The 18,882-nt window shown below is 41.7% G+C and overlaps 1 protein-coding gene across 3 annotated transcripts in view; it reads right to left on the reverse strand.

Annotated features, from left to right (window-relative positions):
* CREB5 (cAMP responsive element binding protein 5) overlaps positions 1-18,882 on the reverse strand; it is a 398,292-nt gene that overhangs the window by 243,451 nt on the left and 135,959 nt on the right. For 2 of the 3 annotated variants that reach the window (XM_032872500.1, XM_032872489.1), the window contains exon 5: positions 1,663-1,835. In XM_032872500.1, coding sequence (XP_032728391.1) covers positions 1,663-1,835 — 173 coding nt within the window. Of the gene's footprint in view, positions 1-1,662; positions 1,836-12,881; positions 12,900-18,882 lie in introns of those variants that run through there. The other variant, XM_032872511.1, reaches the window with a different exon arrangement.

The following is an 18,882-nucleotide window of genomic DNA, read 5'->3' on the forward strand; positions in this document are numbered from 1 at the left end:
CACCCTCTTAGTATATTATAGGTTTTTGCTTTAGATGGTGGCAATATTTGCTCCCATAGTCATTTGAAAAGAAAAGAAATATTTCACAGGGATACTAGCTCATTTAGTATTGGCTTCTTCCAACAAAGCTAAGCATTCAAATGGCCAGAATAATATTCTGTTTCTTAAAAGGGAAACCAAATGTACCTATGACAGACTCACAAAACAGTCATTGCCCAGAGCACTCATTTGTTAAGATGGGTCTTCACAAATCACAGCCCATCTGGGAAGCTGAGAAACGTTGAGAGACAAAGTACCCCCTCTTCTAGGGCATTCTAAGAAGGAAGAAGCCAATGTCGTTCCTGGTGCTCGCTCTTGATCTGAAATTCTACAGGCATTAATAAAGGAGGGGAGGGGATAGCAGCTGCCTGGCTCATTGGTAAAGCATGTGACTATTGATTTTGGGGTTGTGAGTTCAAGCCCCATGTTGGGTGTAGAGATTACTTAAAAATAAAGTCTTTAAAAAACAAAAACAAAAACAAAAATAAGGAAAGACACACTGGCAAATTGTGGGTCAGCTTTTAATGCTCTTTTTTTTAATCACCATATCCAATATTCAACTGAATATTCACACTAAATTCTGATGCACATACCAAACACCACAAATTCGCTTTCCTATTTTAAAGAGAGAATTCTGGGAACGTACCGCAAGCAGTTCTCAGCTTCCAGCAATATAAATTTATCAGAGCTCTTTGGCTTAAGTTACTACCTTTTCTTCCTGAGAACTCGACTGCTCTTAAATCTTTTATTTCCTCTTCACTCTGCTCTTGTGAGGGTGGAAAGAAGACACACCACCATCATCCTGAAGATAAGGAAGCAGGCCAGAGATTCTGCATTTCTGAGAAGCTCACCGCTCATGCCCAGGCTGCGGGTCCTCAGACCACACTCTAAATAGCCAGGGGCTAGAGCTGTCCCCTGAGACTTAGAAGTGAAAATTCTTTCCATCCCATAATACAGAGTGTCTGGGATTCTGACAGGACCTTTCTGCCAATTTTGCTCAATATCATACTATTGTCTTTTTTACATAAATGAGGGGGAAAGGGCTTGCTTTTTTTGTTTTGTTTTTTTGTTGTTGTTGTTTTGTTTTGTTTTGTCTATTCCAGGAATGAGCCTGGGCCAATACAGAGGAAGGGGAGAGCTAATAAAGAAGTATTAACAAGGAGAAGAAGCAAGGAAGAATCATCAAAGGAAGGAAGACTGGAAATACATGAAAGGCCCAGGTGATGTGCTCAGCAGATCTTAGGAACCAAGGGACACACTCTTGGGGAGGGAAGTAAACTCTTGAAACTTCCCTCTACATCCTTAAGCATTTGGCCTGAAAACTATGTTCTCCTCTCCATAACATCCAAGGTGCTTTCCACAGTCACAAATCTTGTCTGAAGAAATGATGGCACAGAATGACTTGCTTTGGCCCCTGAAGTCCAGGACAAAACAGTCTCCACCCCATAGGGACTCCTCTCCCTTCTCCCACTAAAACATCATTCTACATGTCAGGTGATCTCACACCAACCAGGAACACCAACTTCTGTCTCATCCAGTCTGAGCACCAGAAACAAGGAGAAACTCCAAAACATTCTCTGAGCTCCAACCAGGCCCCAGAGACAGCCGAGGAAGTCTCCTTACCCGATCTGGCGGTTGGTGGAAGGTGCCTGTGTGATGACAGAGCTGGACTGGGGTGACGGCATGGCTTGCTGAATCACAACGCTGGTGTCATGGTTGGGCATCCGGGTGCTGCCAAGCTGGTGAGCTCCGGGCCCCGCCATGGCCCCACCAACTGTGTTATGCATCGAGATATTCTGCCCAGAGAAGACAGAGGGGAAGGTCAGAAGAAGTCAATGTCTTATTGTGCTCTTAAGCTCTCAGAGGACGAAATTGAGAATCTGGTCATGTCAACTAAGTAAAGAGTTATGGCTTCTGGCAAGACATGGATCCATCCATCTTGTTATAACTTACAACTATTAGCAGATGAAAAATAACTATCTACCCTAACAGTCAAGCATATAAGAAAATACCTTAAAGTTCACTAATCACTCTGTCGCCATCCTGATGTGAGGTTTATATCAGAGACATTTGGTGCATATCTTCCCTGACTTGGTGTGATATATACTGCATTTGAGAATGATTTCCATTGTAAGTGCACAATACTATGATTTACTGCAGAACTGCTCAGCAACCTGCTTTGAATGACACTCACACTGGGTTATTGTTTCTTTTGCAGTCCTAGGAGAGTGACCAATCAGCTATTTTTTTCCACCAGGAAACTACTACTTTTCCAAATCATAATCTGGGTACTCATGACCCAGCCTCAGCTACCTGGAGAGTGAGGATGGATAACTAGAACAGATGACTGGGTGTCTGGAATCCAATGCCAAGAGCAAAATTTGCAACTTTCTACTGCATTTCCATAAAATCAATCTCTAATGATTTTAATGGAATAATGGAATACAGAACAATGACTGCTTGTTCATTCACTTGTTCACGGTCTTCCTCTAGAACGCAGAATGTTTGTGTTCATAGCTCTCTCTCGTGGTGCTAGGAACACAGTAGGCACTCAGCAAACGTACGTCGCACAAATAAACTAGTGAAGGCATAAATAAGACATCTGAGTCACTTAAGGGAACTAACATCATGTGCTTATTTCTGATGACATGAATGAAGGTTTCTTTGTTTAAAATGCAAAAGTAAGGTAAAACATGCAAGGTCAAGCTGTCTTAAAAGACAGCTCTTCCTATTAAAAAAAAAGTCACTGGGACAAAAGAAGAGGATTCACATGGAGGTAGAGGAAGTCTCATCAACATGGCAGAGCTAAAAGGTAAGAAATTCAGAGCCTAAAAAAGAAAGGGAAAGTACAGGGTAAAGCCAAGTAAGTGGGCCTCTGTAAACAGCTAAGCACAGCTCTTCAGCTTAGAAGGGTAGTGAAATTCGAGAGGTCAGTTGGACAATGGGCTGAGGATGGCAGGAAAGAAATGGAGTGTCACTAGCAATTTACTAGAGGGAAAATATATATCTGTCTGCGCTCTGGGGTAAGCAAAGAAAAAAACAAATGTTACCCAGGAGAACCAGAAGTGGTTCTTTGAAGTTCTTCTGCAAAGAACAGGATTTCCTGCACTATGTGTTAAATGATGGTGATAACATGTATGGTATTTGGGGTGGCTGTGTCCATCACATTGCGCCTTTCCCAGATTTCTGATTTCTAAATCCTGACCACACAGTTTGTCAGGAGTCCAGATGGAAACTGGGCACCTGGCTTAGACTGTGAGCCGACTGTGTTATCGTGGGATCCCAGAGGCATGAACAGGCTTAAATACACACACGTGGTCCAAAGGCTCCTCTTATACACTGGAAGGTTTTTCTGACGTGGGAAAATATTGGGGTTGGTCAAAGCAAGATGAAAGGAAATGGTGATTTGTGTTGGAGTGGCAGTGCAGGGATACGCTTAAGTTCTTTTTATAGGGTCTAGAGACTTGAACTAAAATAATAATGAAAATAAAGATAATTGTGTTACTTCTTTTGAAAGTAAGCCTTAACATATTTCCCTGGGTCCTAATGAGGCCTTGATGAAGTCAACAGTTACAGATATTTATTTTTTCTCCGTTGTTTGGATCCTCAGAGATACTCAACAATTTTCCATCTTGCTCACAGTCATCTACTTTGCCAGTAATAAATCTCAGGCACAGAAGGACTTCAGACTTTCCTTTTAGAATTGTTTCTCTTGGGGCACCTGGGTGGCTCAGTGGGTTAGGCCTCTGCCTTCAGCTCAGGTCATGATCCCAGGGTCCTGGGATCGAGCCCTGAGTTGGGCTGTCTGCTCAGCAGGGAGCCTGCTTCCTCCTCTCTCTGCCTGCCTCTCTGCCTACTTGTGATCTCTGTCTGTCAAATAAATAAATTTTTTTAAAAGTCTCTAGAATTATTTCTCTTGTGCTGTGCTATCAAGGATTATGTATGAATAGAGCTACATAATCTGAAATTTAAAATAATAATCTTTAAATTGTTTTTAAAAAAGGATATAAAATGTATGAACTCTCCTTGAGTTACCCTTGATACCTCTTTTCCATCACTCCCATAGGCAGACCCCAACTACTGCAAATTCAACCTACACACCCTTCATCTCTTTCTATCTTTCATTCTCTTTCCATTTTATGTTCTACCAACCTACACCCAACCAGCATCATCTCCTTTCCTGGACTAGACAGTGGTCTCCTAACTGGTCTGTCACTCACTATGGCTTCCCTTTCTCCTTTTGCCATGGTGATCTTTTTGAAAGACAAAACTAATTACATCATACAATTTTCCTTACTCAACCACATACCTCCACCCCCACCCTACAAGCTTCTTAGATGACTTTCATGGTTCAGAAGACATTGAGAGCATTCTTTGTGTGACCTACAAGGCCTATAAGGGACCATTCCTACCTCCCAGCTCATCTTACGCTATTCTCACTCTTGCTCTCCGCTCTTCACTCCAATTTTCTAGCATGTTCTTGCCCTCATACTGCTCACCTCCATTTCAGCACAGGGGCTTGAGGTATGCTATTTTCTGCTACCTGTGCCCTCCCCTGACTCGACCCTCAAATCTCAGACTAAGCATCACATGAGGAAGACTTCCTTGACCTCTATACTGATGGGCACCCTCTCCTTTGCAGTACTTTTTATAAGTTCACAACTGTTTTGGTTTGATTAACATGTTTCTTCCTAGAGAACATAAGCACAATCTGAGAAGAGACTAAATCTGATTTTACTCCTCATTGCCTCTGTTGCCTAGATCAGTGACTGGCATATAATAAGTGCTGAATAAATACTGAGTAAGTAAATAAACTATAAAATGATGTTCCTAAAATATTCAGTATGAGGAGGTCTTTTATTCTCTGGTCAACTTGTGAGAGTGCTAACTTTTGTCTATTTACCTTGAGATCTCAAAGTAGGCTCATGGTAATAGAGTTTTGGATATTAAGGTGCTTGTTTGATTATGGGCTAGAGAAATAGAAGGGACCAGAGCTAAGAAGAAACCCACAAACCTGGGATGTAGACTGGAAGTAAAGCCTTTGAGAAAATATTAAATGAGCCCTTGGAGGGAGATGCCAAGAAGTGAGCTTTGAATCTTTGAGCACTTTGACACAAAGGTTGGCAACAACTATTTCTTATATCCAGCATGAACACCAGGAAAAACCAATCTGTGCTGTAGAACAAAGAAGCTGGTTTGATTTCTTCAGAGGGAAGCGTGTTAAATGAAAGAAAGAACGACCTCTTTAATGAGAATCATTAAAAAGAATTTTAAAAACTATCCAGGACTATAACTCATATCCTCTCCCACCAAAATTTAAGACATCTCTTTGTCTCTGTGACCTCCACCTGAGATGGAAAAGGCTCCTAAAAGTTGTATTCTAATTCTTCAATAATCTCCTCTTTCTACCATACACGAAACCCACAAATTCTCCACACTCCTTCCCCCAGACCCAGAGAGTAATTTCAAAATGTTTTGGAAAAATAAACAATTAGGCAAGCATTATCATTTCATATTAAGAGAAGATTATTTTTTTTCTTTAAACATTACATAGTAACTCAAACATGAAATTATTTTCTGAGTTCATATTTTCCCAATTATGGGTTCAAAACCTGTCTTCATTGATAAAAAGAATGGCATTTTACCTCTGGATAAATTAAATATCCAATTTCAAAAACACAACGAGTGACCACATCTTGCAGAGTTATTTTTGCTAGTATAGGTGCAAAGATTTGGGGCTGGCCAAGCAGTGTCACCAAACCAGCAGATGGGGGTTAATATGCAGGGAAGGATCGGAGGTATTCCTTGAGGCTCAGCCCCTGGCCTTCTCTTGTTCAACATTTTTATCAACTGCTTGGATAAAGATGTAAAAATCATGCTTGTCAAATCTACAGTTGACACAATGTTGGGAGGCACAGCTTATATTCTGGGTAGTAGAGTCAGGTTTTTACTTGAGCCAAATTTGTGATCTAGCCTCCAAAAATGCTAACATAAATCTACGTTACTATAGGATAAGTGCAATGTCCAGATCAAGGGAAGTAATTATTCCACTGGAGAGCATGCTGAACTGACCACATTTGGCCACCACATTTTAAGGGGGAAATTGACAAATAGCAGGGAATGAAAGCAATGAAGGCATCCAAAATGCATCATAGGAAGAACCGTAGAAGAACCAGGGAATATTTAGTCTGAAGAAGAAAAGACTTAGAGGGTCATGCTAACTGCATTCAAATATTTGTGGGATTAGACATAGTCTATGCTGCTCCAGAGGGCATAATTTCAAAAAAATGGGATCATGATGATAAAAGCCGATGATGACTGTAATTTGAGCTCTTATTTTGAAGCAACCACTATGGTAGATGCTTTATAAACTCAGCTCTAATCCTTGCAATGACACTTCAGGGTCAGCATATTTATCCTCAATTTAAGATGATAAGGAGAGTAAAATTCCTCACCATCACTAAAAATATGCCATTCACCTCTAGCCACCCTCACTCCTTCTGGACTGATCCTTTAAAAATACAAATTTAATCTTTTGTCCAAAGACAAAACAAGCTGTCTTATAAAGCACTGAGATTTCTGGCATCGGAGTTAAGCCAGTAGAGACTAGCGGCCATCTGTCAAGGATGTCACCAAGAGGATTTTTGCATCAAGGAGGGAAATGGGGCTACATGACCTCCAAGGTTTCTTCTATTGCTAAGATTCTCTCACTTACATGATCCATGGTTCATGCTTTGGCTCAGTGCTTCCAAACAATTAGTAATGTGTGATAATGTTGGAAATACACTGGCTTAGTGGTTGGAAGGTCTGTCCTTGTTCTGGATCTCTACCTTACTTGCAGTCATGGGACCTAGATAAATCATTCAACCTCCCCCAGCTCTGTAGCCTCATCCCTAAAAGCAGGGGGCTGGACCACCTTGTTTCCATGATTGTTTCCGGCTCGGATACTCCACAAGTCTCTCCCTGGTTACATTTCATGAGACCTTAAATACCCAAACAGACTTTTTAGACTCTGATTCATGGGCCTACAGACATTGATTTCTCTCCATAACCATAAGCTTTTACAGAAATGAGCCTTCTGAAAATTATAGCTTTATGCCAGACCCAAGGGATCATGATTCAAGAAACAGATCCAACACGAAGTAAAATTTCTCAAACTTCAAAGATGAAAACTCCACAAACCATTTTCACCTAAATTGTTCGCTTTTTGGTTCCAATTTCTCTGCATGTTCCTTTGACTTCTCACTCCCTTCATATCCTGAAATGTTCCTTGCTCTCCATTCACTCTTGTTCTGAGACATAAAGGGTGTGAATGGGATGAGAACTGGGGGCATAATGAGCCTTGATTGCATACTCCGTGAGCTTGAGGTAGAGTGGTAATTGTCTTTCTGCATGCATGGGCTTGGAATACAATATGCAAAAAAACAACCCAATGTATATGAATATATGTTCTTATAAATACCTATATAATTTCAGGGTGTGGTAATGAGGGATGAAGGGCAGTGGACCACAAATGAAAGTAAAAGTTGGAGCATACAAGGAAAAGGTTGTTGATTCCCATAAGGTCCCAAAAAGTTATCTTCAAATCTATATTCTGTCCAACTGCCAAGCTGTGGAGACTTTATGGGTTTCTCTATAAAGAGCCAGGGTCATCCCGACACGCGTTTACAAGTCGAGTTGTGCAATCTTGGAATTGTCTGCATCTTAATGATGCCCGGGCAGTTATGAAGACTTTCAGAACTTCCCAGATGTAAACATCCATGAATTGCATCCAAAAAGGTGTCTGAGACATTCACAGGATAACAAAAGTTCTAACCTTCCAAAAGAGACTAAGCTTTCTAGAGGTCTAGGAAGGATTCTAGAAGGATTCTCACTCCTCCTTCCATATGCTCTTGGGAGCTAGAATACCAGTGTGAGTATTTTGAATTCTACTAAGAGAGTAGGCTGCTCCATGACAGAGGAGACAGTGAAGTATTAGAGGGAACATGGTGGGGCTGGAGAGGAGATCAGGGACCATGCCAATGGCCTCTCTCTCCATAACATTCTCCTTAGTATAGCTGTACAGTGAAAGAGGAACCACGTAAGACAAGAAACCATCTCAGACAAACTTCGCAAGAGGGGAAGGGAGAAGAGAGCACAGAGCATTGTGAAAACACCAGCTGTGACGTGTACATTTAAATTCTGCTTTTTCAGAGTTTGCTACTTACGCCAGAAGAATTCTAAAGGGAACCATGGTACAGACGAAACCATGAGCACCAGAATAGGACTCAAGCTCAGATCAGCTCCCTATCCTCCAGAGCATGTTAAGTTCTCTGAGCCATAGCTTCCTCATCTTTAAAATAGAGATTATCCTCTAGTGGACAGGGATGTAGGGAGTCTTGTATGAGATGACACAGGCCCCAGCACAAGGCCGACTGCATACATGTACTTTTTCTCCTTTTACTATAGTGTATAGTTCTAAATATGAAGCTCAGAGAGTAGCGTTCATTTTGGGTGGCTACTTCCCATGCCTGATTTTAACAGAAGTATTACTAATAATGGCTAGTGCTCATACAGCACTGCCATTTGTCAGAAAACTCATTTAATCCTTATCAGTCTAGGAGGTGGATAGGATGATTAATCCTCATTTTACAGATGAGGAAACTGAAGCCCAGAGAGGTTAAGTAACTTGCTCAAAGTTATACCACTGAAGTGGAAGAGCTCAGATCCAGGCCATCTGGTTTCAGAGTCCAGGCTCTTACCTACTAAGCCACACTGCCTCTACAGTCTTACTGTAAAAATATTTTCTAGTGGAAAATGACATGGCAAAAAATAAACTGTATCTAATATCCTTTCTAAGGACATTAAAAGAAGTTATTAATGCTGGCATGTGATCCTGAGAATTACAGTCATACCACTAACTTGGGTCACTGTCATCACCACCATCTTCATACCTACAAAAGCCTGGGACTATACCATTAATTCACTTCGAAGTTATTGATTAGTGATCATCTTAAGGTCATGTTGCCTGCATAGGTCTTTCTAGATTGGGTTACACCAAACAGGGCAGATTAAGATTAGGGAAGAAAGCTGTAATTCAAAAACTGTTGAACGATACTTGTATCAAACTATCAAAACAACCAACTCTCACTCACTCATTCTTTGATTTTAGTTCACCTTGGTCAACAGTTCCCAGAGTTAAGAAATAGGCTGAGAGAGAGATAATCTCTCCAAAGTTTGGATCAAGTTCAACTTCCAAGGCAACTTTCTTTATAGTGGGTAGAAAGGCAGCTTGCACACTGATGTGATCCTCAGTGGCCTTTAGCTACTCACCCGTTTTCAGGAAGCAAGCAGCCCCGCCTCCAAGTGGGGTTCTAGACTCAGGTCTGCAGGATACAGAGCAGCAAGATCAGTCTGACCGGACTGGGCTCTCCTCCTCCAACCCAGACCTCTGTCATCCTCTCTAATATTGGGTTTAGACAACAGAGCCCTGAACCATCCCTGTAAGAATTTTATAGCTATTCATTTAATATCATAGTAAAATGCTCAAGACAATAAATGTCTTCTCAGGTGCCACCCTGGACTGTGAGAAACAGTTTTTGGGTGTCTCTCAAAGATCCTGCTCCTTCCTGTTCTGATTCTTGGTGCCATGGACTGTCAGTGTCTCTCTTCTCACCTCCCACTTTATTGTCTTGGTTAATCCTGCTAAATATAATCATATGGGTTAAAAGGAAGGAAATGATGCCACTTCATTCAGGTTACTAGAATTACAGTTGAGCACATTCCTGTGGTTAATGCATCTACAGTTATCTTGGAAATTAGAAACTATTCCCACTGAAAATATTGTACTCACAGCTCACTGGTAAAGTTCCTCATTTCTCAAGAGTTCTTCAAGAAAGCTGCGGCACCAGCCTACTTAAACACTTTTGCTGGCCATATCTCCGATGTAGGACTCGAGCTTTTCACAACCTAATTTCAGTCAATCTTTCCCATATCACCTCCTGGCAACCCATCTTCTCTGTCTTCTCCCCTCTCACTCACACACACAAACCTCAATGCTTCTTGACTATTCTACACCATTTCATGTTTCTTTTTCACCTTTGAACATAATATTTCCTCCTTGCAGTCAATCCAAGATCCAGTGCCGATGTCCCCTCCCCTGTGCAGCCTTCTCCCACTCCTTCTGACCCCATTAGCTGTTTCCTATTTCGTGCTCCCATAGTGCTCTTTACACATCACCATTAAAGAGCCTGACTTATCTCCACAACAGTTTCCTCCAGCAAGGATTACACCAAGTTCATCTGAGGACAACCAGTGTCTGCTCCTTAACGTTCACCTTGTAGATGCACAATAAATTCAATAATTCAGTGAATAAAGGAAAGCTGTGTGCTTTTGAGCAAATGTATCATTTCCCTTTGCTTCAGTTTTCTCATTTCTTAAACAGGAATAACTGTACCTTGTAAGATTTTTATAAATATTAAGTTAGGTAATACAAATGCAGAACTTAGTACAATGTTGGACACATTAAATGTCCAATAAATGTTAGTAGCCATTACTATAATTATCATTACCATTATGATCACAACCAATGCCAACACCACCTCTACACTAGGTAGACTCAAGTAATAATTCCTTTGTCCTCCACTGTATCCCATAAATACCTCTTTCAAAGTTCTGATTACACATTGGTATGTTTACCTATTTTTAAGGTCAGTCTTCCCCTTCTAGCTGTAAAGACTTTGACAACAGGAATTGGGTATGGTTTCACATAGCTGTCCCTCGGGCCTAATAAAATACCTTCACGTAGAGGCTTACCGAATGAACATATAGGGAGTGTAACTAGGGCTGTGGAAAGAGGAAAAAAAAAAGTAAGAACTCTCCCAGAAGGCCTACAGTTTAGAGGGAATATGGAAATTTAGGGACAGAGGGGTATGAAAAACAAATGAATCTGAAAACTACCTTAACTTACACAAGCAATAGAGACAAAGAAAGACAACGTCATCTAGAATTGATAAAGCCATGGCCTAAAGGGTGCAGGGCTAGTCGATAGGTCTGTGTTTTCCTGTGTGCGCCACCATTAAGCACATGATCTTGCTCAACTTCTTAGTCTCTTGATTTTGTAATGACTTCATAATGACCCCCGCATCTGTCTTTTTTTTTGCTATCCCATGAGCTCCAGATGATCACCTCCTATCCTGATCACGCTAACAGCTTCCTACTGTCCTCCTGGCTTCCACCCTTCTGGTCCCTCCCAGACCACTCCAGACCTCATGGTCCAATGAACTGGTATGAATCAGCACTTTTCCAAATGCCATACCTTAGCTCTAAAATCTCCCAGAGCTCCCCATTGATTACAACGCCAAAGCCCACTCTTTGCCTTGCCTTCAAAGACCCTATATATCCAGCCTCATTCCTCAGCCCTGTCCCCAGTACCAACCCTCACTTCAGCCACATTTCTCTACTCACTACACAACTCAAGAGTTCAAAGTCTCCCCTTCACACCTTTACGCGGACAGTCTCCAGGCCCAGAATTTGCTCTCTGCATAGCTAAATCCCATCCTCCAAGCAAAAAGAAAAAAAAGGTTGTGCCTGGGTGGTTCAGTGGGTTAAAGCCTCTGCCTTCGGCTCAGGTCATGATCCTGGTGTCCTGGGATCGAGCCCCACATCGGGCTCTCTGCTCAGCGGGGAGCCTGCTTCCCTGCCTACTTGTGATCTCTCTGTCTGTCAAATAAATAAAATCTTAAAAAAAAAAAGAAAGAAAAAATTGGTTGATAGACAGATAGTGTTTTTCTCAAGTACAAATGAGGATAATATGCCCCTGCTTCCTTTGAACTATGAAGTGAAGATACAGTAATGGTTTGAAAAGAGCCTTAATAACATATAGATTATCCTACCTTTCCTGATCTCTCTTCTGACATCCCCTCATTCTTGGAAAAACTGCTTTCTTCTCTTCATTTCAGGTTCACCTTAAACATCACCTTCGCAATGTCACCTTCCCAACTAAAGAAACCTCCCTGTTATTTTCTACCTCAGCACCCCAACCCTTTCCTTTATAGCATGTCAGAAGGTGCAATGTTTATCATGGTTATTTCCAATGTTATACATATATATTTTTTTACCATTATCGATCCTAGTTACATATGCTAAATTCCTGGAAGGAAGGGAAAGTGTCTGTCTCATTTTCTATCACTAGTGCCCAGCTCAGTGCCAACAATGAACTAGACAACCAATGACTGAGTGGAGAAATGCATCATGATTTCTGAGGTGTTGGTAGAGGAATAAAGAGCAATCAATTTACAACTTCCTCTTGTTTAAGTTGGACACATGGTCATCCTAAGCATTGAGATAGAAAGAGATAATTTTGGCTGACTTGAATCTTCATAAGTCCTATCAACAGAGGCCAGAAACAGCACAGCAGTCTCCTCAAATTGCCTTGTGTTTGGTCAATTCAAATCACTGGGTGAAGTAAGGCAAGACAAGCCTGCCTAAGGAAAATAGACAGGAAAAGCCAAAGTGAAATGATGACCAACAAGGAAGGAACTGTGGTCCCAAGACAGGGATGGGCAAGGGACGTGAATGGCACCCATGGCATTACCAGGCTCACACTTCTGCATGGCACAGGGAAGAAAAGCTTCAGGAAGCTTTTCTTCCCTGGTATAGCCACGCAAGAGGCAAATGGCCCATTTATTCCCTGGTATAGCCACGCAAGAGGCAAATGGCCCATTCTAGAATTGCTAAACACATCTCTCTTCCTTTCTTTCCAGAAAATGTAAAATTACCAGAAGTAAGAGTGCATCTAAAACTCACCACAAGGATGCTGAGGGTCTGTTTCCTCAGCATTTCAAAGACAACCAAATACTTACTTAATGACCAGAAATAAAAATGTAGCACTCTTTCAAAGCTGCTAATGATATATTGCAGATCTGAGAGGAGATTTTGCCTTTCCCTCCCCTAAGCCCTGCTTCCTCAGCTCTTCTCTCCAAGCCAAATGAGCTGGAGGGTAGGGCTGGCCGATGAGATGAATTTGCTTGAAAACTCCCCTGCCTGGAGCATTGGTTGGATATCTGCATTCCTGAATATTTGGCAACAGCATGCTCTTCACATAAAATAGAAATGTGATCTTCAGTGGGAAGGAAAATGTGCTACAAGATAGACTTCCTCCTCTGAAACAATAGAGAATAAGAGTGCTTGCCCTTCGTTTTGCTTCTGGTGGAACCCGTCAGGTGGCTTGTCATGAATGGCCTTGCTTTGTAAATTGTTCGGTACTCACAAACAGAAGTTATTGCTATGCTGTGCTAATGATCGATATTAATTAAGCAGTATACTTCTACCCTGGGAAGTGGATGTTTTACTGGAAGACAAGTTCACTTCAATCGCCATTGCTTCCAAGCAAACTGAATCATAGCTACCGGTGTTTGTTGGAGACCAAAAACCAAATTACATAATGCAACACAGGATATCAGTGGGAGATTTAGTCTGTCTTATTTGATGAAATCCTAACAGGAAGAGATAACATTTTTATTCTGACTATACCAAACGAAACAGCACTTGTTGGGTAGCATAGGGGCACTGGACACCGCTGGACACAACAGTCCTCAAAGAAGCCTCTGGAAAGAATGATTTTTAAAATAAGAATTCCTACCAGTAATTTGGGTTCTCTGGATCCTTAAGGATCCAGAAAATACAATGGGCGTCAATGAGATGGTTTCTATGTTTACAGGGCATACAAGGTATATCCCCAAACCTACATGATACCACCTACTACCAGTCTGATCTCACTTCCTAACAGACCTTCCTTATTCGTTCTGTTCTAGAAATGTGCTGACCTCCCTAATGTTCTGCTAACATCTAGTAGCCTTGGCACTCGCTGTGCCCCCACAGTGGGAAGGTTTCTTCTCATTATCCTCACAGTTCCTTCTGTCATCTCTTCCAAATGGTTGCTCAAATGTTACCTCCCAATGAGCCTTACATCTAAGGCTGGGCACTCTAAAATTACAACTGTGCTTTCCTGAATCCATATTTCCCTTACTTAGTTCATCCTTTCCCATTTATGACATCCATTCCTTCCTCATTCACTCCAATGCAGAAGCACCAAACCACTTCTGATCCCTCTGCTTAAAACAATATGCAAGAAAAGAAAAAACACAGAAAATCCAATGACTCCATTTTTTTTTTTTAACCAGCAGAAATCCCTTTTATTTCTTTCTCCCTGGGATGTCACGTTTTGCAAATACTTCTTTAAAAGTCTTGAATTTGCTTTCCCACACCAGTCTTTTGAAGCTTTCACATTCCTTAGTTTCTAAAATCTCATTTCACTCTATTGTACCATCAGACACTACTATCTCACAGCATTGATAAAATTCTAGTCAAACAGAAAGAAAGTAATGCTTTCGTTAGTCTGGCAGACTTGCTGCAGACCCATGTACAATTTCAATGAGAGAGTTTGACTACTGTATCACTCCAGATGCCAGCAGGAAACAGCACACTCAAATTGCATAACTTGGGCGTGATTAATAAAGGAACTATTTGTAAAGGTGTGGGCAGAGTTCAGGGAAGCCACAAGCCATTGTGCAGTAGTACCCTGGGGCCAATTTCAGTAGGGAACTGTTAGTGTCCCTAGGCATACAGAAATGAGAGAAGGGAGGGGCTACCAGAACTCAAGGGGGAGAGAGAGAGAGAGATTAGCAGGACACCAAGGAGAGCTCTGGGGACAGGGCACCTGGCAGGACCTGTGACCCTTGGTCAAAGAAGACAACTAACAGAAGCAGCTTGGAGAAGAGACACTACACCCAGGCTCCCTTTTCTCCCTCTCTGGAGCCTGTGATGGTAGTTCTGTGGCCACTGGCCCAAATCCAACAGGAAAACACAGGTTAAAGGTCAGCCTTTCATACAAATGTAGTGATCCAAAGGGGCACATGTACACGAATGTTTATAGCAGCAATCTCCACAATAGCCAAACTATGAAAAGAACCTAGATGTCCATCAACAGATTAATGGATAAAGAAGATGTGATGTATATATACAATGGAATACTATGCAACCATCAAAAAAACCATGAAATCTTGCCATTTGCAATGATGTGGATGGAACTAGAGGGTATTATGCTAAGTGAAATAAGTTGATCAGAGAAAGATGATTATCATATGATCTATCTGGTGTGAGGAATTTGAGAAGCAGAGTGGGGCATTGTGGGGGGAAGGGAGGGAAAAATGAAACAAGATGAAACCAGAGAGGGAGATGAACCATAAGAGACTCTTAATCTCAGGAAATAAACTGAGGGTTGCTAGGGGGCAGGGGATGGAGAGGGTGGCTGGGTGATGGACACCGGGGAGGGTATGTGCTATGGTGAGCACTGTGAATTATGTAAGCCTGATGATTCACAGACATGTACACCTGAAACAAGTAATACATTATATGTTAATTTTAAAAATTAAAAAATAAATAAATAGATGTCATCACTTGGAGGGAAAAAAAAGTCAGCCTTTCAGGGCAGAGAGCGAAGTGGAAAAGGGGAAGAATGAGCCTGGACAGAAAATATGCAGTATAAGTATATTGCGATTAAACTTGCATTCTTTTATTTCATAAGCAATGTACTTGCATTGGAGAAAATTTAGGAGCAAAAAAACAAAACAAACAGGATGGAACAAAATCACCCATCATCCCAACATGCAGAAAAAACTAACATTTTACTCTCTCCAGATATTTTCTCTATACATATGCACATACACACATATACATCACACATTATAGTACATGGACACACATGATTTGCAAGAGATCCAGAAGATCAGAAACCCCAGTGAGACGTAGTGACGCAGTCTGCACTTCACCTACCATGACTAAAAAAAAATGTGATCGGTATGTTTATTTCCTTTCTCTCTAATTTAAAACATCTAAGGACAGGATTGTCACTAACTGAACTTGCTCTGCATTTATCTGTGTGCTTAACAAATCATGATGAGACTGATAAAAACAATATAAGGCAGAGCGAAGCCTGTCCCACAGTGTGCCCAAGTAACCCAGCCCCACCCCACAAGGATGAGCCGGGGCAAGCACGGCTCCTCTGAACCCGGTTACACACCCTTAAAACAACGTCTCACTTTTAGGACACAGCTTCCAATTCATCTACATTCCTCCTGGTGCAACAATGGAGCCTGGAATAAGAACAGCTTTCTATGTGGAAGTCACAGAGGGAAGAATTTGGCACCTGGTGTCTCTGTACCATAGAGCAGTGACGGTGCTGAGCTCAATGCTCCACCGAAGTTGTCAGATGGCAGGAAAGTGAGAGAATGTAGAAGGTGCATTTTTCTACGCTAGACTGTCAGCATTTATGGGCTGGCTTCCTGAATAGAAGCACTATGGCCAATGAAATGTCTCTATCTAGATCAACTCCCCCAGTAACCTTTCAACTCTCGTATCAGAATGCCAAGTCTACAGGTCCTTGGTCTTTGGCAACTTGAACATCCTATATTTTTCCATCTTGGCTTCCTCTTGTGCCATGGCTCTACTGACAATCTCAAGAAGGAACAAGTCACTGATTATTTGACAGACTAAGAAATAATATTTCTAAATCTGAAGTAAAGATAAGATGGGATCTTAGGGGAGTCAGGGACCCAGATAAGAACCACACCCATACTGCTGGGGCTTTCAGTAAGTGAGTCCTTGGACAAAAGTCTTCATGGCTCTCCCTATGTGTTGATACTCACATCCATAAACTGATAATATATATGTGTGTGTTCGTTTATTTTTGCTCCACAGATAAGTCTCTGTTTTTTAAATATCTGAATGTTGTCTGGTTACTTTTGAAGAAGTCCAGTGGCAGGCCTATGTCAAGGTTAAAACACACCTCTTTTCCCTTCCATTTACTGGGGTTAAAATCATCAAGACCTCTTCTTATGGGATGTCCAAACGACTGAGCCACCCAGGTGCCCCAAGTTAAAGATTTTTTTAAGGAAACATCTGAGTACCTGCCTTTAGAACTTTAAATGTGAAAGATGCTATAGGGAGCCTTTAATCCCAACTCCCTGACTTGACAGAAAAGAAAATGGAGGCCAGGGGAGAGTAGCCCACATCTAAGTGGAGGCCGAAAGAGGACAAGAGTCTTGATCTCTTGACTCCTCATCCAGTGCTATTTTGACCATGACAAATGATTTTAGAGTTTTATTGCTATGAAATGGAGGAAGTGACTTTGCGTTTAAATCAGACCTCCATATGTTGGACTACTAAGGTAATTATTTCAACTTAGGGATGCAAAAAAGCTGGCAGGCACCCCAAAGAGGCAAGAGTTAGGGTCAACGCCAGAGATGCCCATCAACTCCTCAGAATGACCGTTAAGCGTTTAGAGTGAAGGGGAAGAGATTCTCTTTGGCAATGGACATACCGGCCCTCAGGCCCCACCAGTCTTCCTGCAGCCACTCAGAATCCCTGGCAGCAGAAATTCTGAGGACCCTCTTAATTGCACTGGAAGAACAGGTTGAGCCTCCCCAAAACACAGAACAGTTATGAGTCTCAGCCAGTGGCTCCTCATATTTTCTCAGCAAAAACAAAAACCAGCTAAGAGCTCCTCTTGTCTTGACAATTCTTCCTCACACTTAAAAGTGCCCAGCACAATTAAGACCATTTATTCTGTGCACACTTGGATAACACTCTGATAAAAAGCTGAGCCTGCAGAGCAATGCTGCAGGGACAGGAAAACACTATTGCTTCTATGGTTTCATACACAGATTGTGTCATACTTAATGCTGAAATCATAAACTATATATTTTTGCCCCCTCCAAGTTGCCTATTGTGTGCTTATAAACAGGAACCTGGCAGCATGTCAGGGGTGCAAATTGATTTCCTTTCCCAAATAAAATTTTAAAAAGCAAATAAACAAGGTTATGTTGGCTAATGAAACATTACATGCCAGGCTGGGGAGAATTCTGTTAAAATGTATTTTCTAGAGCAACACAAAGGCAACACAAAAAGTCCGTAAAATGTTCTTTCATAAACAACATGTTTACACAAAAATGCATTACTTGAAAGAAAGGAAAGTTATAGTGCATCTCCCATGATATACTTGGACTGTGTTTTAAGAAATAAATTAAGGATGGGTGAGAAGGGGGGTGTCCTACACTGCTACAGATTTTGGAAATTAACTGGAGCCACTCAGAAATAAGATGAGGTTGTTCTTGTTCACACAATTGTTAGATCTTAGTGTTTTTGTAATTTGTCTTCAGGATGTAGGTAGTTCACTTTGAGTGTATCCTATAGGTATAAGGAAAGCCAGGCAAGAAAACTGAATCTTGCCCGCCATGCTTGGGACTATATGACTAGTGAGCCCGGATGGCTGGCATCAGTGGAAACTTCTCCTGGCCAGTGACCTGTTTCCCAGCTGGAAACAGTTTTAGTAATCTATGTGTAAGAAGTATCTCCTGGATCTTGTCCACCTCACACTTTACCACAGAGAATGAATTCTTGAAATCCCAGAACCAAAGCCATCCCTAGTGGACTATGAGGCCCAGATCCAATATTTCTGCAACCTCTCCCTCCTCTACCATCTTCTTAACCTCCATGCTGATGAGCCCAGGCAGCAGGAACCCTGATGCATCCCGATGAACAAAGTCCCAGACAACATGGGATGGAGCCTGAAGGATGGGGCTGAAAAGGGAGAGGGGGCAAGCTCAAGACTGCCCAGCTGAGAAGGGAGCTGCTCCTTGGCCATGGTAGTGTCTGAACAGAGGGCCTTCTGCATGTTGTTCAGAAGCCCAATGAGGCTTCCTTCTCTCACAGTTACTGGTTGTCATCAGGGAATCAGTATCTCACACTAGAACCAAAGGGCACAAGGTAGAAATTCCCCATAATCTTGGGAGAGCCTTGATGATT

This window comes from Lontra canadensis, unplaced genomic scaffold (genome assembly GCF_010015895.1).
Source record: "Lontra canadensis isolate GAN:19392208 unplaced genomic scaffold, GSC_riverotter_1.0 scaffold2, whole genome shotgun sequence".
NCBI classification, from domain to species: domain Eukaryota; kingdom Metazoa; phylum Chordata; class Mammalia; order Carnivora; family Mustelidae; genus Lontra; species Lontra canadensis.